The sequence below is a fragment of the Rhinolophus hipposideros genome (genome assembly GCF_964194185.1).
Source record: "Rhinolophus hipposideros genome assembly, chromosome: 16".
Taxonomy (NCBI): Eukaryota; Metazoa; Chordata; class Mammalia; order Chiroptera; family Rhinolophidae; genus Rhinolophus; species Rhinolophus hipposideros.
The window spans coordinates 50527078-50540796 of NC_138062.1; the positions used below are offsets into that span (position 1 = coordinate 50527078).

At 54.4% G+C, this 13719-nt stretch overlaps 1 protein-coding gene across 14 annotated transcripts in view; it reads right to left on the reverse strand.

Annotated features, from left to right (window-relative positions):
* The window catches only part of SUGP2 (SURP and G-patch domain containing 2), a 24354-nt gene continuing 10635 nt past the window's right edge, over window positions 1-13719 (reverse strand). For 4 of the 14 annotated variants that reach the window (XM_081077920.1, XM_081077918.1, XM_081077919.1 and 1 more), the window contains 5 exons: window positions 12895-13382; window positions 11744-11855; window positions 7815-8317; window positions 5697-5758; window positions 3130-3561 (listed from right to left, as the gene is read on the reverse strand). In XM_081077920.1, the coding sequence (XP_080934046.1) occupies window positions 3259-3561; window positions 5697-5758; window positions 7815-8317; window positions 11744-11855; window positions 12895-13382 (1468 nt within the window). In that variant the 3' untranslated portion in view covers window positions 3130-3258. Of the gene's footprint in view, window positions 2168-2660; window positions 2782-3128; window positions 3562-5696; window positions 5759-7814; window positions 8318-11743; window positions 11856-12894; window positions 13383-13719 lie in introns of those variants that run through there. The other 10 variants (XM_081077921.1, XM_081077916.1, XM_081077913.1 and 7 more) reach the window with 5 other exon arrangements.

Genomic DNA, 13719 nt, shown 5'->3' on the forward strand with positions numbered 1-13719 from the left:
GAAGGTTGGGTTCCTCTACATTTATTGCAACTGCTAAATGATTAACAAGATTCACAACTTCTTAGATTAAAAAAAAACAAAACAAAGAAACCCCCAAACTTCCATTTTGTAACATCACAATGTCTTCTAGGTTTTACCAAGGACCGAAAACACTAAAATTCTCTATCTGATCTCCAGTGATGGAAACAAGCCAGACAGTAAGCACCCAAAGTGGCGAGTTAGCACTTTCCGGATGCCTGTCGTCCTCACGGGAGAGACCCTGGAACTAGAATGATAGAAAAGACGCTGTGACTTTGATGAGGCCACACTCCCACACGCGCGCTCGCACGCTCCCTGCAGAGAGAGCCAGGTGGCACAGAGGGACGGCACCACGTCCCCGGCCGGCAGCGGGCCCAGGGCGCACCACCGTGCTTCGACCCAGCGTCCCAACGCCTCAATGCTGTCTCCCCAGGAGAAGCACCACCGGAGTGCCCAGAGGACTTTCCAGGCTCAAGAAGTAGCTGTTTCCTTTAACATCTGCCAAAGGCTCACCAGGTCAGCTCAAAGTGGGATGTCCCCAGGAGGGGAGTGGCAGGAGGCTGCGGGAATAGGGAGTCCCTGGGAATTCCTAAAGCATTTTGCTTGTGAATGAAAGCTGAGAAAGCCAAGAAGGAACACACGAGGACAGAGTGAATACAACGGTCAGGGCGAAGACGACAGTCAGGGCTACGCTCCAGAGAAAGAGAAAACATGCATGGCTTGCCAGCAGGCACTCTGAAAGGCCCTGGGGACCAAAGCCCTGTTCTCAGAGTTCCATCCTGTGGCCCAAGCACGGCCAAATGGAAGGCTGATGGAAGGATTAGGCAAGAGAGGAGCAGAAGATGAACTCCCGCAGCGGTGGTTCCCCAAACCACAGCCCCCAGCAGGCTGCTTCACCTCTGCTGAAGGACCACCAGCACTGCCACGGCCACAAAGGTCTGCCAAAGCAACAGAAGTGACCCGAAGTAGGCACAGAGCTGGGGGCTACACCCGACACGAAAAGAGGCGGCACCAGGAAGGTGAGATGCTACAGTGAATGGCAGGACAGACAGACAAGACAGACCAGAGGAGGTCTGTGCTCTGGGAAAGCAAGGTTTTCTTAATAGCCAATAAAAGCAGCTGACACAGTAACTCACTGCTGTACTATCAGTACGACCAAGTTTTCCAGATTTTAGCACACATTTAAAACTTCACCACTGCTGCTTTAGGAGGAAGGGCTGAGATTCCCACAGCCTGAGAATTTCCCACGTAGTTGCAAAGCGCTGGGAGAAGCTGGAAGGGGGTGGCAATCATCCGCCTTGAATGGCAACAGCTGCAGAGCCCACCCCTAGAAGATCCTTTCTGTTCTGTAGACGAGCCCTAAAAAAGCAATTCTTTCCACTGCCACACAAGCAAAAACTGAAGAGTCCTGAAGAGTACACCGCTTTGTAGGAGGCTCCATTATGTGGTTTAAAAAGAAAAACCAAATTGTAGCTTTCTGTGTGGATTCTAAAGAGACCTCTAAATTTGGGGAAAGTTTCATCAGTGTGGTGACTACTCCCCACTGAATACACCAATATTATACTGTTGCTAAGATGTCATTAAGTCTCTTGGGATGTGTACTTAAGAGGTGACACTCCATAAAATAACGTTCGTGGAATCAAGTATCTCCACTTGTTCAAAGAGCTTCAGTGCTCCCACTCAGGCTGTGGGGCCAGAGCGCAGATTACATCCCATTTAACTTCTGGAAACGAAAAGACACAATCGGTAACTGTTTCAGCATCAAGTCTGCTAACAGAGCACTTCTAGAGAGCAACGTGCTCTGGACGGGAAAACAGACAGGAGCTAGTTCCCAAGCACTACTGTCCCGGTACTGCCCGGGCAGCACCACCTTCTGAGGGGGAACCAGGAAAGACTTGGAGGGGACGTGCTGCCCAAAGCATCTGGAAGAGGAGGAAAGGCAAAAGCAGATTGGAAATGGTGCATTTTTTTTCCTTTAAGAAACAGAAAAGCCAGCGGCACCTCCGCACCAGAAACTGCAGAGACGTTTGCTTCTTGTGTACACACCAAACCAACTTGGGAACTGGCTCCACGGTGGATCCGGGACAGAAGTGGCGTTTTTAGGGCAATTGCTGCTTCAGGGCTTATCTTTCTCACCAATGGTTTTCATCTATTCAAGGAGAGAATGATTTTGTTCAAAACCGAGCTGGAAATCAGGGGTGGGAAGGGCAACTAAAAAGAGAGGAGAAGGATGAAGACAGTCGTAGGCCCAAGGCCCTTCAGAAAAGGATTTGAAGACCCTCAGAAAGGGAAACCAAGTGACCATACTCTGCGGCCAGCTTCCAGGTTGCTCTTACACTTATGGGACGCAAGGCCACTCCTGAGGTGGCCGGGGAGCCCGCACCCAGGCCCCGCAGGCAGGCCCCAGGCAGCTGCGCAGGGAGCGGGGGACTCGCTCCTTTAGCCAAACCTGGAAGATGAGAGGGGTACACATTGCATTCAAAGACTCCTTCTGCTTCCCTCACAGAATTTTCAGATTTTTTGTTTTGGGGGGTGGTCCTTTGGTTTTGGGGACATGGCGGATACTGCCTTCTGCAGGACACGTGGCTGCTGTGAGAACCCGGCTCAGGCAGGGCGCCCGAGGCGCCGGCTCGTGCACGTACCTATTTGTTGGCCCGTTTGTGTCTGTACATCTGCATCATCCTCTGGCGGAACACGTCGAACGTGTCTTCCTTGTGCTCCGGCCCGTCGGCACCCAGCCCCTCCCCTTCCGAGGCCATTCCCCTGAAGAGCAAAGCGCACAGTTAGCCACACCCGCACCCAGACCTGGCCTCCAAGACACTGGAAATGGCTTAAGCAGTCAGAGTGGACAGAGTACTGGGACATGTGACAGTGAAGGCGAGGCACAGGGACTGCGAGAGGCAATCTGTACAGCGACAGGGGCGTCTGCCTGTGTGGGTGCTCAGGAGCCCGATCACACTAGAAGCGCCCCACAGGTGCCCAGCCCAGTTGTGCAGGAATTGTCTCCTGGCCATTCATGGGTTTAACCAGTTCCAGGCCGGGTTCCACCTGGCAGGCCTGCATTTGGGTTCCTAGGAAAGGGAAAGTGGTTCTTGGTAGAACTACCCAGAGTCACCATTCAGCTTTTATGACAATAAATGTGACTGAAATGCCAGATGCCAAGAAGCCATTTAAATAATCTGCACCAACAGAGCAAGGAGCCGGGTGAACACCTGCCTATGGAAATGACCGCTTCTCGTTTCATCTGAAGACTCCCCTGGCTAATAAAAAATAACTGCCAACGTCAAACCATGTCCAGCGTGAGGGAAACCAAGAATTAGGCTGCGGGTCAAAGGACTTGGGACCAGAATTCCAGAGAAAACCTCTTCTCCCAGGCATGTGCACCCCCCCGAGCCCCGCCGCGTACATGCCCACAGGCTCTCGGATGCCCTTCCCACAGGAGCCCAGCCCGTGGCCCTCCTTCCAGCCCATCTTCTGCAGCATCTGGAACCCCAGGTTCTTGTCAGTCAGCTTCTGCTGGGCGAAGTCCAAGTCCTTGGGTTTCTGAGGAAAGAGCAGAGTGCGGCCTGTGGGCTGCAGCCAAGTGCCCCGACGGAGGGCCTCCAGCCTGCTCTGGCACTAACGCCCCTCAGGCCTCTCTGACTCCCCAGATACTCACCGTCAAGCCATGGTCTCCTACCCCGTTCTCACCCTAGAAGGGACAAAACTACCCAGAGAGGCACTGAGAGCCCAGGACAGGAAGTGAAGTCCGACCTGAGGTATGAAGCAGCGTGTGTGTGCATGAGTTACTGAAGCAGCTGGGGCAGCTGGGAGGTGAGGGTACCAGGAGTCTCGGCAGGATGGTGGGCCGACGTCCACCTGAAGGACGTTTAAGGAGGCACGTAGGGACTCAGGGAAGGGGGAGCTTGCTGTTGGCAGGGGCAGGAAGAGAGTACAAACAGCAGTGTAGGAGCCACGTGAGCAGGCTGAAGAACGGGGAAAGCCAGGGGAACGATGGGCAGGAGTTGAGAGCCCTGAGGGGGGCCTCCACCATCAGGAAGTGACTGGAGAACAGAGGAGGTGGAACCTGCCACTGAAGTGACGAGAAGGTGTCTGTCATGCCCTCCCAGGCTCAGAGAAGAACAGCTAAGACAAATGGAGGGTGGGAAAGGCTGGCCAAGGGTCACCAAACAGCAGGCCGGCCCCACTGCAGGAAAGCGCTTGGTGGGAGCAACGGAAGGAACAGGGGGCAGCTCGGCCTGGACAGGTCTTGTAAGCTTTCAGTCTGTGTCTAAGAGTCACCCCTGAGTTGCGGTGCACAGTGAACTGCAGGCGAGGCCTCCCCCCTTCCTCCAGTCACCACAAGGAACCCCGTGTCTATAGGACACCCCTGCATACCGGGTTAACACGCATTTCGTGTACTCCTCAAGGTATTTTCGACCTGCAGGGCAGGTGTGACAGATATACAGATGGAGGCCCAGGAGTCACATGCCAATCTGAACCTGAATTCGGCTGACCCCTCCCCAGGCACCCGCGTGCCGGCCCCCAGTGCATCAGCAGCACTGCGAGCTCTGGGCACAGGAAGGAAGGCCCCTCCTCCTGCCATCGCTGGGGTCACAGCGATGCTTCATCTGGCCGCTGAGACTCAGAATGGGGGCCGCTGCTCACCTCCCTGACTTCTAGGGACCCGTGATGTCTGCACATGTCCCAAGTGGCTTTGCCTGGCCATCTGGAATTCACCTCCGTCTTCTTCTGGTGACCTGCTCCCCACAGGGGCACCCCGGTTCAGCCAATGGCAGCTCCTTTCTCCTAACTGCCCGGGCCGACTACCCTGGGGTCTCCCTGGACTCTTGGCTTTCGCTGTTCCACGTCCACCCCACCTGCGAGTCCCACCCAGCCCAGCTTCACCCCTCCTACCCTTGGCTCTGCCCAGCCCCCATCCTACAGGTTGCTCTCAACACAGTAACCAGAGGCCACATCTGCTGTCGAAATCCCGCCACCGGTCCCTGAGGGCCTTCCCCAGAGAAGAGCCACCGTGCAGACATCTGTCTACAGGCCGGAGTGACCTGGGTCCTCGTCGCCTCTACTGGGTACTCACCTCGCCATGTTCATCACCCCACTTGGGCCCAAAAAGCTTCCTGCCCACCTGGGGGCCTCTCCAAGGCCCCCCCTCCATGACGAAGCCAATGTTACCTCTCGGGGAGATGTAGACTTTCCCTGCCTTTCCTCATCAAATGGCCCCCCCGGCCCCACCTTATCCCACCACCCAACGGCTCGCGTCTCAGTACCCACAGCACCCCTATGACTTAGTCATGCATTTGGCCCTGCTTGCTGCCGCCCCAGGCTGGGACATGGGGCCTGGCACCTAGGAGGTGCCAACCAGTTAACACACACTCTCTGCTTAACTGCCTTTTAAACCACAACTACAATCCACTAAATCTGAACTCCTCGAAGGCTGAGACATTATCCAGTTTCTCTCTCCATTCCTTGCACCTATCGGCTCCAACGATCTGTGGCGACTACGCTCCTGCGCTTTGGACAAAGCTAACTCGTCTTCAGAAGTCCCGGCAGAGAAAAGGCAGTTGTTGTGCTTTGTACATCAGCACCCAGTCTGAAGTTGCCAGCCCGAGTCCTTTGAGACTCTGACAAATTCCAACTGACTATGTCACATGTGAGGACTTACAAATGGTCACGCTCACCTTCTTTTTGGACATAGGACGACCCCGGGGCCTGTCGTAGGCGATGCGAACTGGTTCGTGAACTGGAAGACAAAAGAAACATATATATACACATGTACACACACACACACACACACACACACACACACACCCTATATGAGCTTTCCCCAGATTTCTGAGAAAGAACACGAGGGCGCTGTGGTTTGGACTAACAGCCCCTCTGCTAACAGAAGGTGGTTGCGACCTGCACAAGACCAGCAGCCTGGCCTTGCTCCTCTCAGGAACCGCATGACCACGGAACACAGAGGCTGAATGTGTGGGCTCCACTGAGGGCTCCTTGCTGTGAGAGTGTGTCCTTAATTAAACGGAAGGTGCCGACGTTTATGATGAAGGACCTGATACGTGGATCGTGCTCCATGACCACAGGAATACACTTTGCTGTACAAACGAACTCTGTGCAACACTGTGCTCCCCAGTGCCTCTGCGACTACTCCACTGATAAAGAATTAAAGTCCCCAGGAGTGGCTAGATGGCGCAGTTGATTAGAGCGTGAGCTCTGAACAACAGGGTTGCAGGTTCAATTCCCGCATGGGATGGTGGGCTGCGCCCCCTGCAACTGAGATTGAAAACAGCTCCTGGAGCTGAGCTGCGCCCTCCACAACTAGATTGAAGGACAACGACTTGGAGCTGATGGGCCTTGGAGAAACATGCTGTTCCCCAATAAATTTTTTTTTAAAAAAGGAATTAAAGTCCACACATAACTTTCCAGCAAAAACAACCATGCTTCACATACAAAAACTCTGAATCACATCATAATTGTTATTGTTTTGACGAAGGGGAGATGGGAGGCCCGGTTTAGTCTCATCACTCATTCCATCAGAGAACTCAGAGCTTCCACAACGGGACCCCACTACCCACACACACAAAGGACAAAGAGAAACAACCCGATATGCTACCACCGCCTGCGGTGACTTCTGAAGGACACACAGTTTGGTAGAACAGTTAGCAATCCGTTACCATGCCCAAGTTTGCAAACACAAACCACGGACGGTTCTGTTAGTGGGAAGCTATTAACACTGCTGGGTGTGAATATGTCAACAACAGAAAACACAGGTGACACACGACGGGGCACTGTTCACCGCGGCCACTTCATACGCAGGTATCGCGGCCTCCGCCCCACACTCTGAGCAGAGCCCAGGCCAGGCTGCGTAGAGCCCTGGCTGGGCAGGAGCCATGAGGGATAACCTGGGCCACGGCCCACCCATCAAAAGGCCACACACGATACAATTGCACTTAACGAGTCTAGAAAAGGCAGAACCACGAAGCCAGAACATAGTCGGTGGTGGCCAGGGGCTGGGGAGGGGACTGCGGAGGGACACAGACTTTCTCGGGACGGGCTCCAGCTCCACTGTACTGGTGGGTTCCTGACTGTACACATTTGCCAAAACTCCTCGAACTGTCCACTTGGAAGGTGTGCGTTTTATGGCTGGTAAACTGCACTTCAAGAAACTTGAGCCTCCCCACAGGAGGGGAGACGGCCCCCATGGGGCACTGACAGCGGCCCGAGAGCCGCCCTGCCCCGTGTCCTCCTGCTGCGTCCTCACCATCAGCAGGTGTCACCACCCCAGGCCTTCCTTGGCTGAGAAGGCTGTGCACCCCCAAGGCCCCGCGCAGGAAATGGCTGAGATGACCAGCCCGTCCCCTCCACAGCCAGGATTCCCCTGCTGGACTCTGAGCGACAATGGAAACCCGAGCAGCATGCGGGGCAGTAGAAGCCACAGACTACGCGGCAGCACCTCCTTAGAGGCTCAGCATTAAACCAACTGGAAACATGAGTTTCATACGAACATTTGGAGTGGTGCACACACCACTAGGACTGTTTCCGGTTAAAAATCCGAGACCCAAGAACCTCGTACTGAGTGGGGCCTGGGAGGATTCGGGAGGTAACGTCAGGTTGGTGGTGGAATCTGGGCTGACAAGGGTGACAGGCCAGCAGGTTATCTTGTGGCTGAGCCTGGGCTGAGGGCCAGTTAATTCCTCAAAACGGTCACACAAGGTCTCTAACGTGTCTCTACAAGCTCCACTAATTCCTCCTCAGGTGCTAGAGAGTGGGGCGCTGCACCGATGGCAGGCACTCACCTTTGGGCTCCTGGATGAGACACAACCTCTTGGGAGCCGGAATCATGCCGACCTTCAGCGACTTGCTGCTGACCCTTTTCCGGGGGAAGCAGGCTCCCATGGAGGCCTGAGACAAGGCAGGCGCGTCGGCGGGGCCGTCTTCGGCTGCCTCGCTCGGGAGGCCATCAGCAGGGGGGCTGCCCTCGGAGCCCTCGGACTTGGCAGCCCCTCCAGCCCTCCTGGAGGGCCCTCCGGAAGCGGAGGCCTCCTCGCCCCCCTCCTCCTCCTCCTCCTCTTCCTCCTCGTCGTCGTCCTCCTCCTCAGGCATCACCTCTAGGCTTTCCAGCTCAGTCTCCTGCTGAGGGGGCTCATCCTCAAACTCTCCTTCCCCTTCGACAGGCTCTAGGGCGCTCTCACCGGCACGGAGGTTCAGCGGAGACGATGTAAAACAAATCGATGGGCACAGTTCAAATACTTTCTTTCGATAGAATTTGAAAGCTGTGCTACTTTGGTCATGTAGAAACCTGGATAAAGACGATATACACGGGTTAACCAGAGGGTCCTCTGAATATTCTTATTTGCTGAACTCTCCGAACGGGCCCGACAGTGCTGGGGGTGGGACAGAGGAGCGAAGAACCTGACCTCTTTCTACCAGCGATGGCTGATGGTGCAGCTTCCCAGTGAGAACGTCTGAGGAGCCAGAATGTGAGGCCTAATTGCTTTTTGTGGAAGAAGGTGGAGGAACAAGGTATGCGGGGACGACCAGGGAACGTGCTGGAACGAGCTCCAACACTGCAGCCAGAGATCTGACCTGGCCTCACTCAGTCCTTTCTAGTGACATCAATGGCCTTTATGGGCCTCTGAGTGCTCCCTGTGCCTCTCAGTCCCTCTCACTTCCAGGCACGAGATGGAGGAAGTGTGTCACCTGCAGCACCTCCTGTCTCATGTCTTGCAGAGAAGCTGCATAAATATGGTGGTGATAAAGCCTCTCTGTGCCTCTGAGTCCGAGGGCTGCCTTGACTCGTAGCCACAGCCAGGGGCTGCAGCTGGGATAGAAAACCAACACCCGCCCGAAGGCACAAAATACACTTGGACCAAAGGAAAGAGCCCTTGTCGTAGGACTGGGCAACGTGACCTCATGAAGACGTCAATTCTCCTCTAGTTAATGAATTAATGTCAAAAAGTATCCCAATAAAAGCATCATTTGTTTCTAGATCTGGACAAGATGGTTTTAAAGTTCATAAAGAAAAATGAATATGCGAGAACATCTGGGTGGACTCTGCACAAGACCTCCCAGTTATTACAAGGTGTGTGAAGCCTCTACAGTGAGAACAGCATGGTACTGGTGCACGGACAGATGGACAGACAGACCAAGAGAAAGGCCACAAAGGCCACACAGCCTCTGATGACGGTGGCTGCTCAAACCACTGCGAAAAAACCACTCTTTTCAAAAAATGGTGTCGGGACCATTTGTTGAATATTTAAATTGGATCCATGCTGTATCCTCTGCTCCCCAGTAACCCCGCACAGATCGGGGATCTAAATGTAAAAAACAAGCCAGACGAGTTCTGGAAGAAAAGGACGTCAATGTCTTTATAACCTGACTGTGGGGAGATTCTTTCTAACTATGACTCAGTATACAGGTGCAATCGAAGACAAAATTGTGAAATCTGCATCCATGAAACACTTCTGCGCCGCAGAACGTCCTACATGCAAAAAAAATGTCAAAATAAGAGGAAATATACACAACACAGACAAGAGCTCTTACAAATCAAGAAAGAACAAGCTAAAAAACCAATAGAGGAAAGGCTGAAGAAGGTCTGCCCCCTAAAAGATCCAGCTGGAATGAGAAGACAAGTTACAGACTACGAGGAAATGTCTGCCCATCATGAGAAAGGACTTGTATCAAGGATATACAATGAACTCTCAAAATTCATAACTAATAACCCAATCAAAAAATGGGCCAAAGATTCACACAGTTCACTAAAGAAATATGGAAGCCCCTATGCATCGTCCGTCCTCAGAGAAATGAAAGCCAGAGGGATACCCCCTCTCTCTCACCACATTGGGACATTAAAAAGACGGATACTAGCAAGTGCTGGAACTCGTGTCCAGACTGCTGAAAACACAAAACGGTGCAGCCACTTGGAAAGGCAGTTGGCAGTTTTCTCACAAGTTAAATGTGGACCCACCATGGGAGCCAGCCTTTCCCCTCCTAGGTATTTATCTGAGAAAAATAAAAGCAGGTGTCCACAGAGATCCTTGAACACGAATGTTCACAGCAGCTTCACCTATAATAGTCCCAAAATGAAAACACCTCACATGCCGTCAAGAGGTGAATGGGTCAGTAACTGTGGTCCAGCCATATAGTGATCTCACTTCTAAGCTTACCTTTTATAATTTTTAGTTTACAACCATGAAAATCCTATACTTATTTTTAAAGTTAAGTAAAAAATCGGAGACAAAAGCCCTAAAACTAATTATTCTGCAGGAACGAATGAACCTGACTATACATCAAACTAATGGCACAGCCACGTACACAAAATGAAATCAATTCAAGCGACTACTGAATGCTGTATCAGAGGTATAACTCTTCCAAGGACAAAGAAACACAACGGCATCTTGGCCTTTCCCAAATACGCACACTGCCGAGTGTAGTGAGTGTCAAATATTTCAGGAGCACTGGGGGACCACGTGGATCACCCTACCTGGCTGACGCTTCTGCGGAATCCAGGGCTCTTGCTGTAGGTGAGGAGGGAAGAGTGTGTTCTGACGAGCACTGCTCAGAAAAGGCTGCACAGAGGGGGAGGGATACCCCCCAGGCCTGGTGGTGCCAGGTGCCCTGGCTGATGCAGAGTTCTCTTGCAAACTTTAGTTCTCACGGGGGGATAACAGGACTGATGAAACAATCCTGGCTGTCCTGTTCTGAGCTGTCCCGCTTGCTGGTCCCTGCCAGGGTGAGGTCCCCCGTGCCAGGGGCAGCCCCACTGAGGCCTGCAGGTGGCCTCCTCCTCAGACCACCTCCTCTGAGGTCACCAGGCCTGGAAAGGCAGAAGCAGGCCGAGTGCCTGGAAGGCCGCCAGTACTCTAGGCAGCTGGGCTGGGTCCCCCAGGAAGCAGAAGGCCCACTAGTGAAGTGCCCACTAACAAACAAGCTAGAGGACCACACTGGGTCATCACTGGGTCCCAGACCTGCTCTAGGACATGTGAAGGTTTTAACCGTAGTCTTTATTAGACGCAAGCTCGACTCTGCAGCACGTTGGGAGCCGGCGAGGGACTAGCGCTCCAGCAGACTGTAGGATGCCGTCTGCACAGCACGCCAACAACCCTTGTTCCCACACACGCCCCCAACCACTCCGAGGGGAGACCAGCAGGTTTGCAGCTCAGTAGTGGGGACACTGAAGGAGAATCCACGCCCCAGAGGCAGAGATGCCTCTGAGTCTCAGGAATGGGAGTGTAATGGTGCCCCTCCTGCCACAAGGGTATCCGGCCGTCACTGCATGGAAATGCGTATTGCCCACACCTGGGCCAGGGACCACTATCACCCCAGAGCAGTGAGTTCTCATCAGCTCACAGCAGCCAGTGTGACCAGGGAGCAGTGCCCTCCTCTTCCTCAGCCCCTGTTCTGCCTCTGCTCAGGTTCTGGGGACACCGTCCCTCTGCCCAGGGAGCTATCTCCCTTCCCCTAGAGAACTCCCGCTTGGCCTTCGGGTCCAGCTGCAACAGCCCTCCACAAAGCTTCTCCCGATCCTCCAATGAGGCAGGTCTCTCCCCACCCCACCCCCCAGGACAGATGCTTTTCCCTTATGGCCCTGACTCAGCAGAAGTGAAGTCCCGACTTCTCCCAGGGTGACCCCCAGGGCAGGAATGTGTATGCCAGAACACCTGCAGGCTCTCAGGACACTCGTGGGGCAAACGATTCCAATCAGGAGGGTGTGATGAGTACGTACCACAGGTCAGGGTTGTCGGCGCTGTTTTCTATGCTGAACTGTTCAATCTCTGGTCCCACCTGAGCAACAAATTTGGCCAGTTTCTCTGCAGTCTCCATTGTCTTTGTGTCAACTGCAAAATAAAGCAACTGTCACTCGTTGGTTCTGAGCTGCCATGTCCTGCATGGACACGATGAGGCTGCGGAGACTGATTACAGAGATGGCCCCGAGTGTCCCCCCCTGCATCCTCGCCCTTTGCCATGTGACTCTGCAGCTCTGTCCAGCAGAGGTCAGCTCCCCTCTCTCCTGAATTGGAATTGGCCTCAGACTCCTGCTGGCCGATGGACATGGCGGAAGTGCCAGCCCAGGACTTGGAAGCCTCGAGCACCTCCACTTCCTCTCCCAGAGGCCTGACAGCAACCTCAGGGGAAGCGACTCCAGCTCACTGCTGCGGCTATGGGGTGGGTGGGGGTGACAGGGATATCACCTCAACCGGCCCCAGACAACCAGCTGCTGCCTACAAACACACAGGCAGGCTCACCCAGGCTTGGCTCCTATGCGAAGCCACAGTTTAGAGCTGCTCGTTCCATAGCAACAGCTAGAAAGGACAGCGGCTGTGTGGCTTTTCCCCTCCGTTCCTACCTAGTGCTGAGTGAGCGCTGGTCAGGGGGCAGGCCTGTTGCAGAGGGAGAAGGTAACAGCCGGGACAGACAGAAGGGGCTAAGTTGGTAACTTCAGGAGAAACTGTAGGTGAGCGAACCCTGAGGGGGGAACACACAGACCTGGGGAGAGGAGGCCGAATGAGAACAGCGCAGCCCTACAGAATGTAAAGAGGGCAAGAACAGAGAGAACTTGATCAGGCAGCTCTAAGCCCCAGGCTCAGGCACATGGTGGCCAGTAGGAAGACGCTGCAAGGACGCAGAGTCCCTGGGCAGCAACCTGTGTTAGCTGCACCCTCAGGTCAGGAGGAAGCGTGCAATAGGACTCTCTGGCTGCCCCCTCAAAGAAGCAAGAGGAGAAAGCACCGCCTCAGGCACCTGTCCTAGCTAGGTCCCTGTTGCTACTGCTCACTGCTCAGACCACCCCGCACCGTGTCCTGCTTTGCAGAGACCCCTGGAGACTGGAGAGTCGGGGCTGGGGCCCAGAACAGGGGGACAGGAGTGAGCACACACCATCAGCAGCTAGGCAGGGAGACGAGCTCTGAGGGGCTTCGGATTCGTCCACTCCTGCTGGCTTGGGGGACGGGCCTGCGGCTTCCGGGCTGAGGTCCCCAGGAGAAGGTCTGGTTGGGTCTGGCAGGCAGCCCTTGGCGGCGTCATTTCCATCTGGCTGGGGCAGCTTTCCCTGCAAGGAGCCTGGAGCCTGGCGGCTGTGGTGTTTCAGTCTGGTGCCTGAGGAGAGGAGGGTCTGGGTCCCGGTGGTTGCTCTCCTCACCTTCCAGCCCTGGAGCCCTGGAGCTCGGAGCAGCCCCCGCCGCCGCCCCGGGAGGAGCCTCTTCTTGAGGCTCCGGACTGCCTGGGCGTACAGCATGGCCCGGACTGCACACTCTGCTGCCACCGGCTTCTGATCCGCTCCTGGCGAGGTCTGGCTCATCCGCTGCACGTCTGCGAGTTTCAGCTTGTAATATTTATACTCCAGACTACTGTCATCAGACAGAAACCTATGTAACAAAACAGGCGCAGTGGGACATTGCTAGGACACCAGCACGACCGAATCGTTGCTACAAATACACTTCTGCAATCAATTTCTACGAGATGGCTTCTCTGCTAGCCAAGGACCCAGAGCTGGGCCCAAGCCACCTATCCTGCCCAGAGGGACCACAGGGCAACCAGAAGCTTTGAGCACTGGTGGGTTCCTGTGCCATTTTCTCTTTCCAGTGGCCTCACGACATGAACCCGTCACCTTGGAGTCATGAGAGCATTCTGCTACCGGCACACGACAGGCATCGCTCCTAGATGCCATTTTCAGAAGTGACACCCTTCAAATGGTGGGCTGTC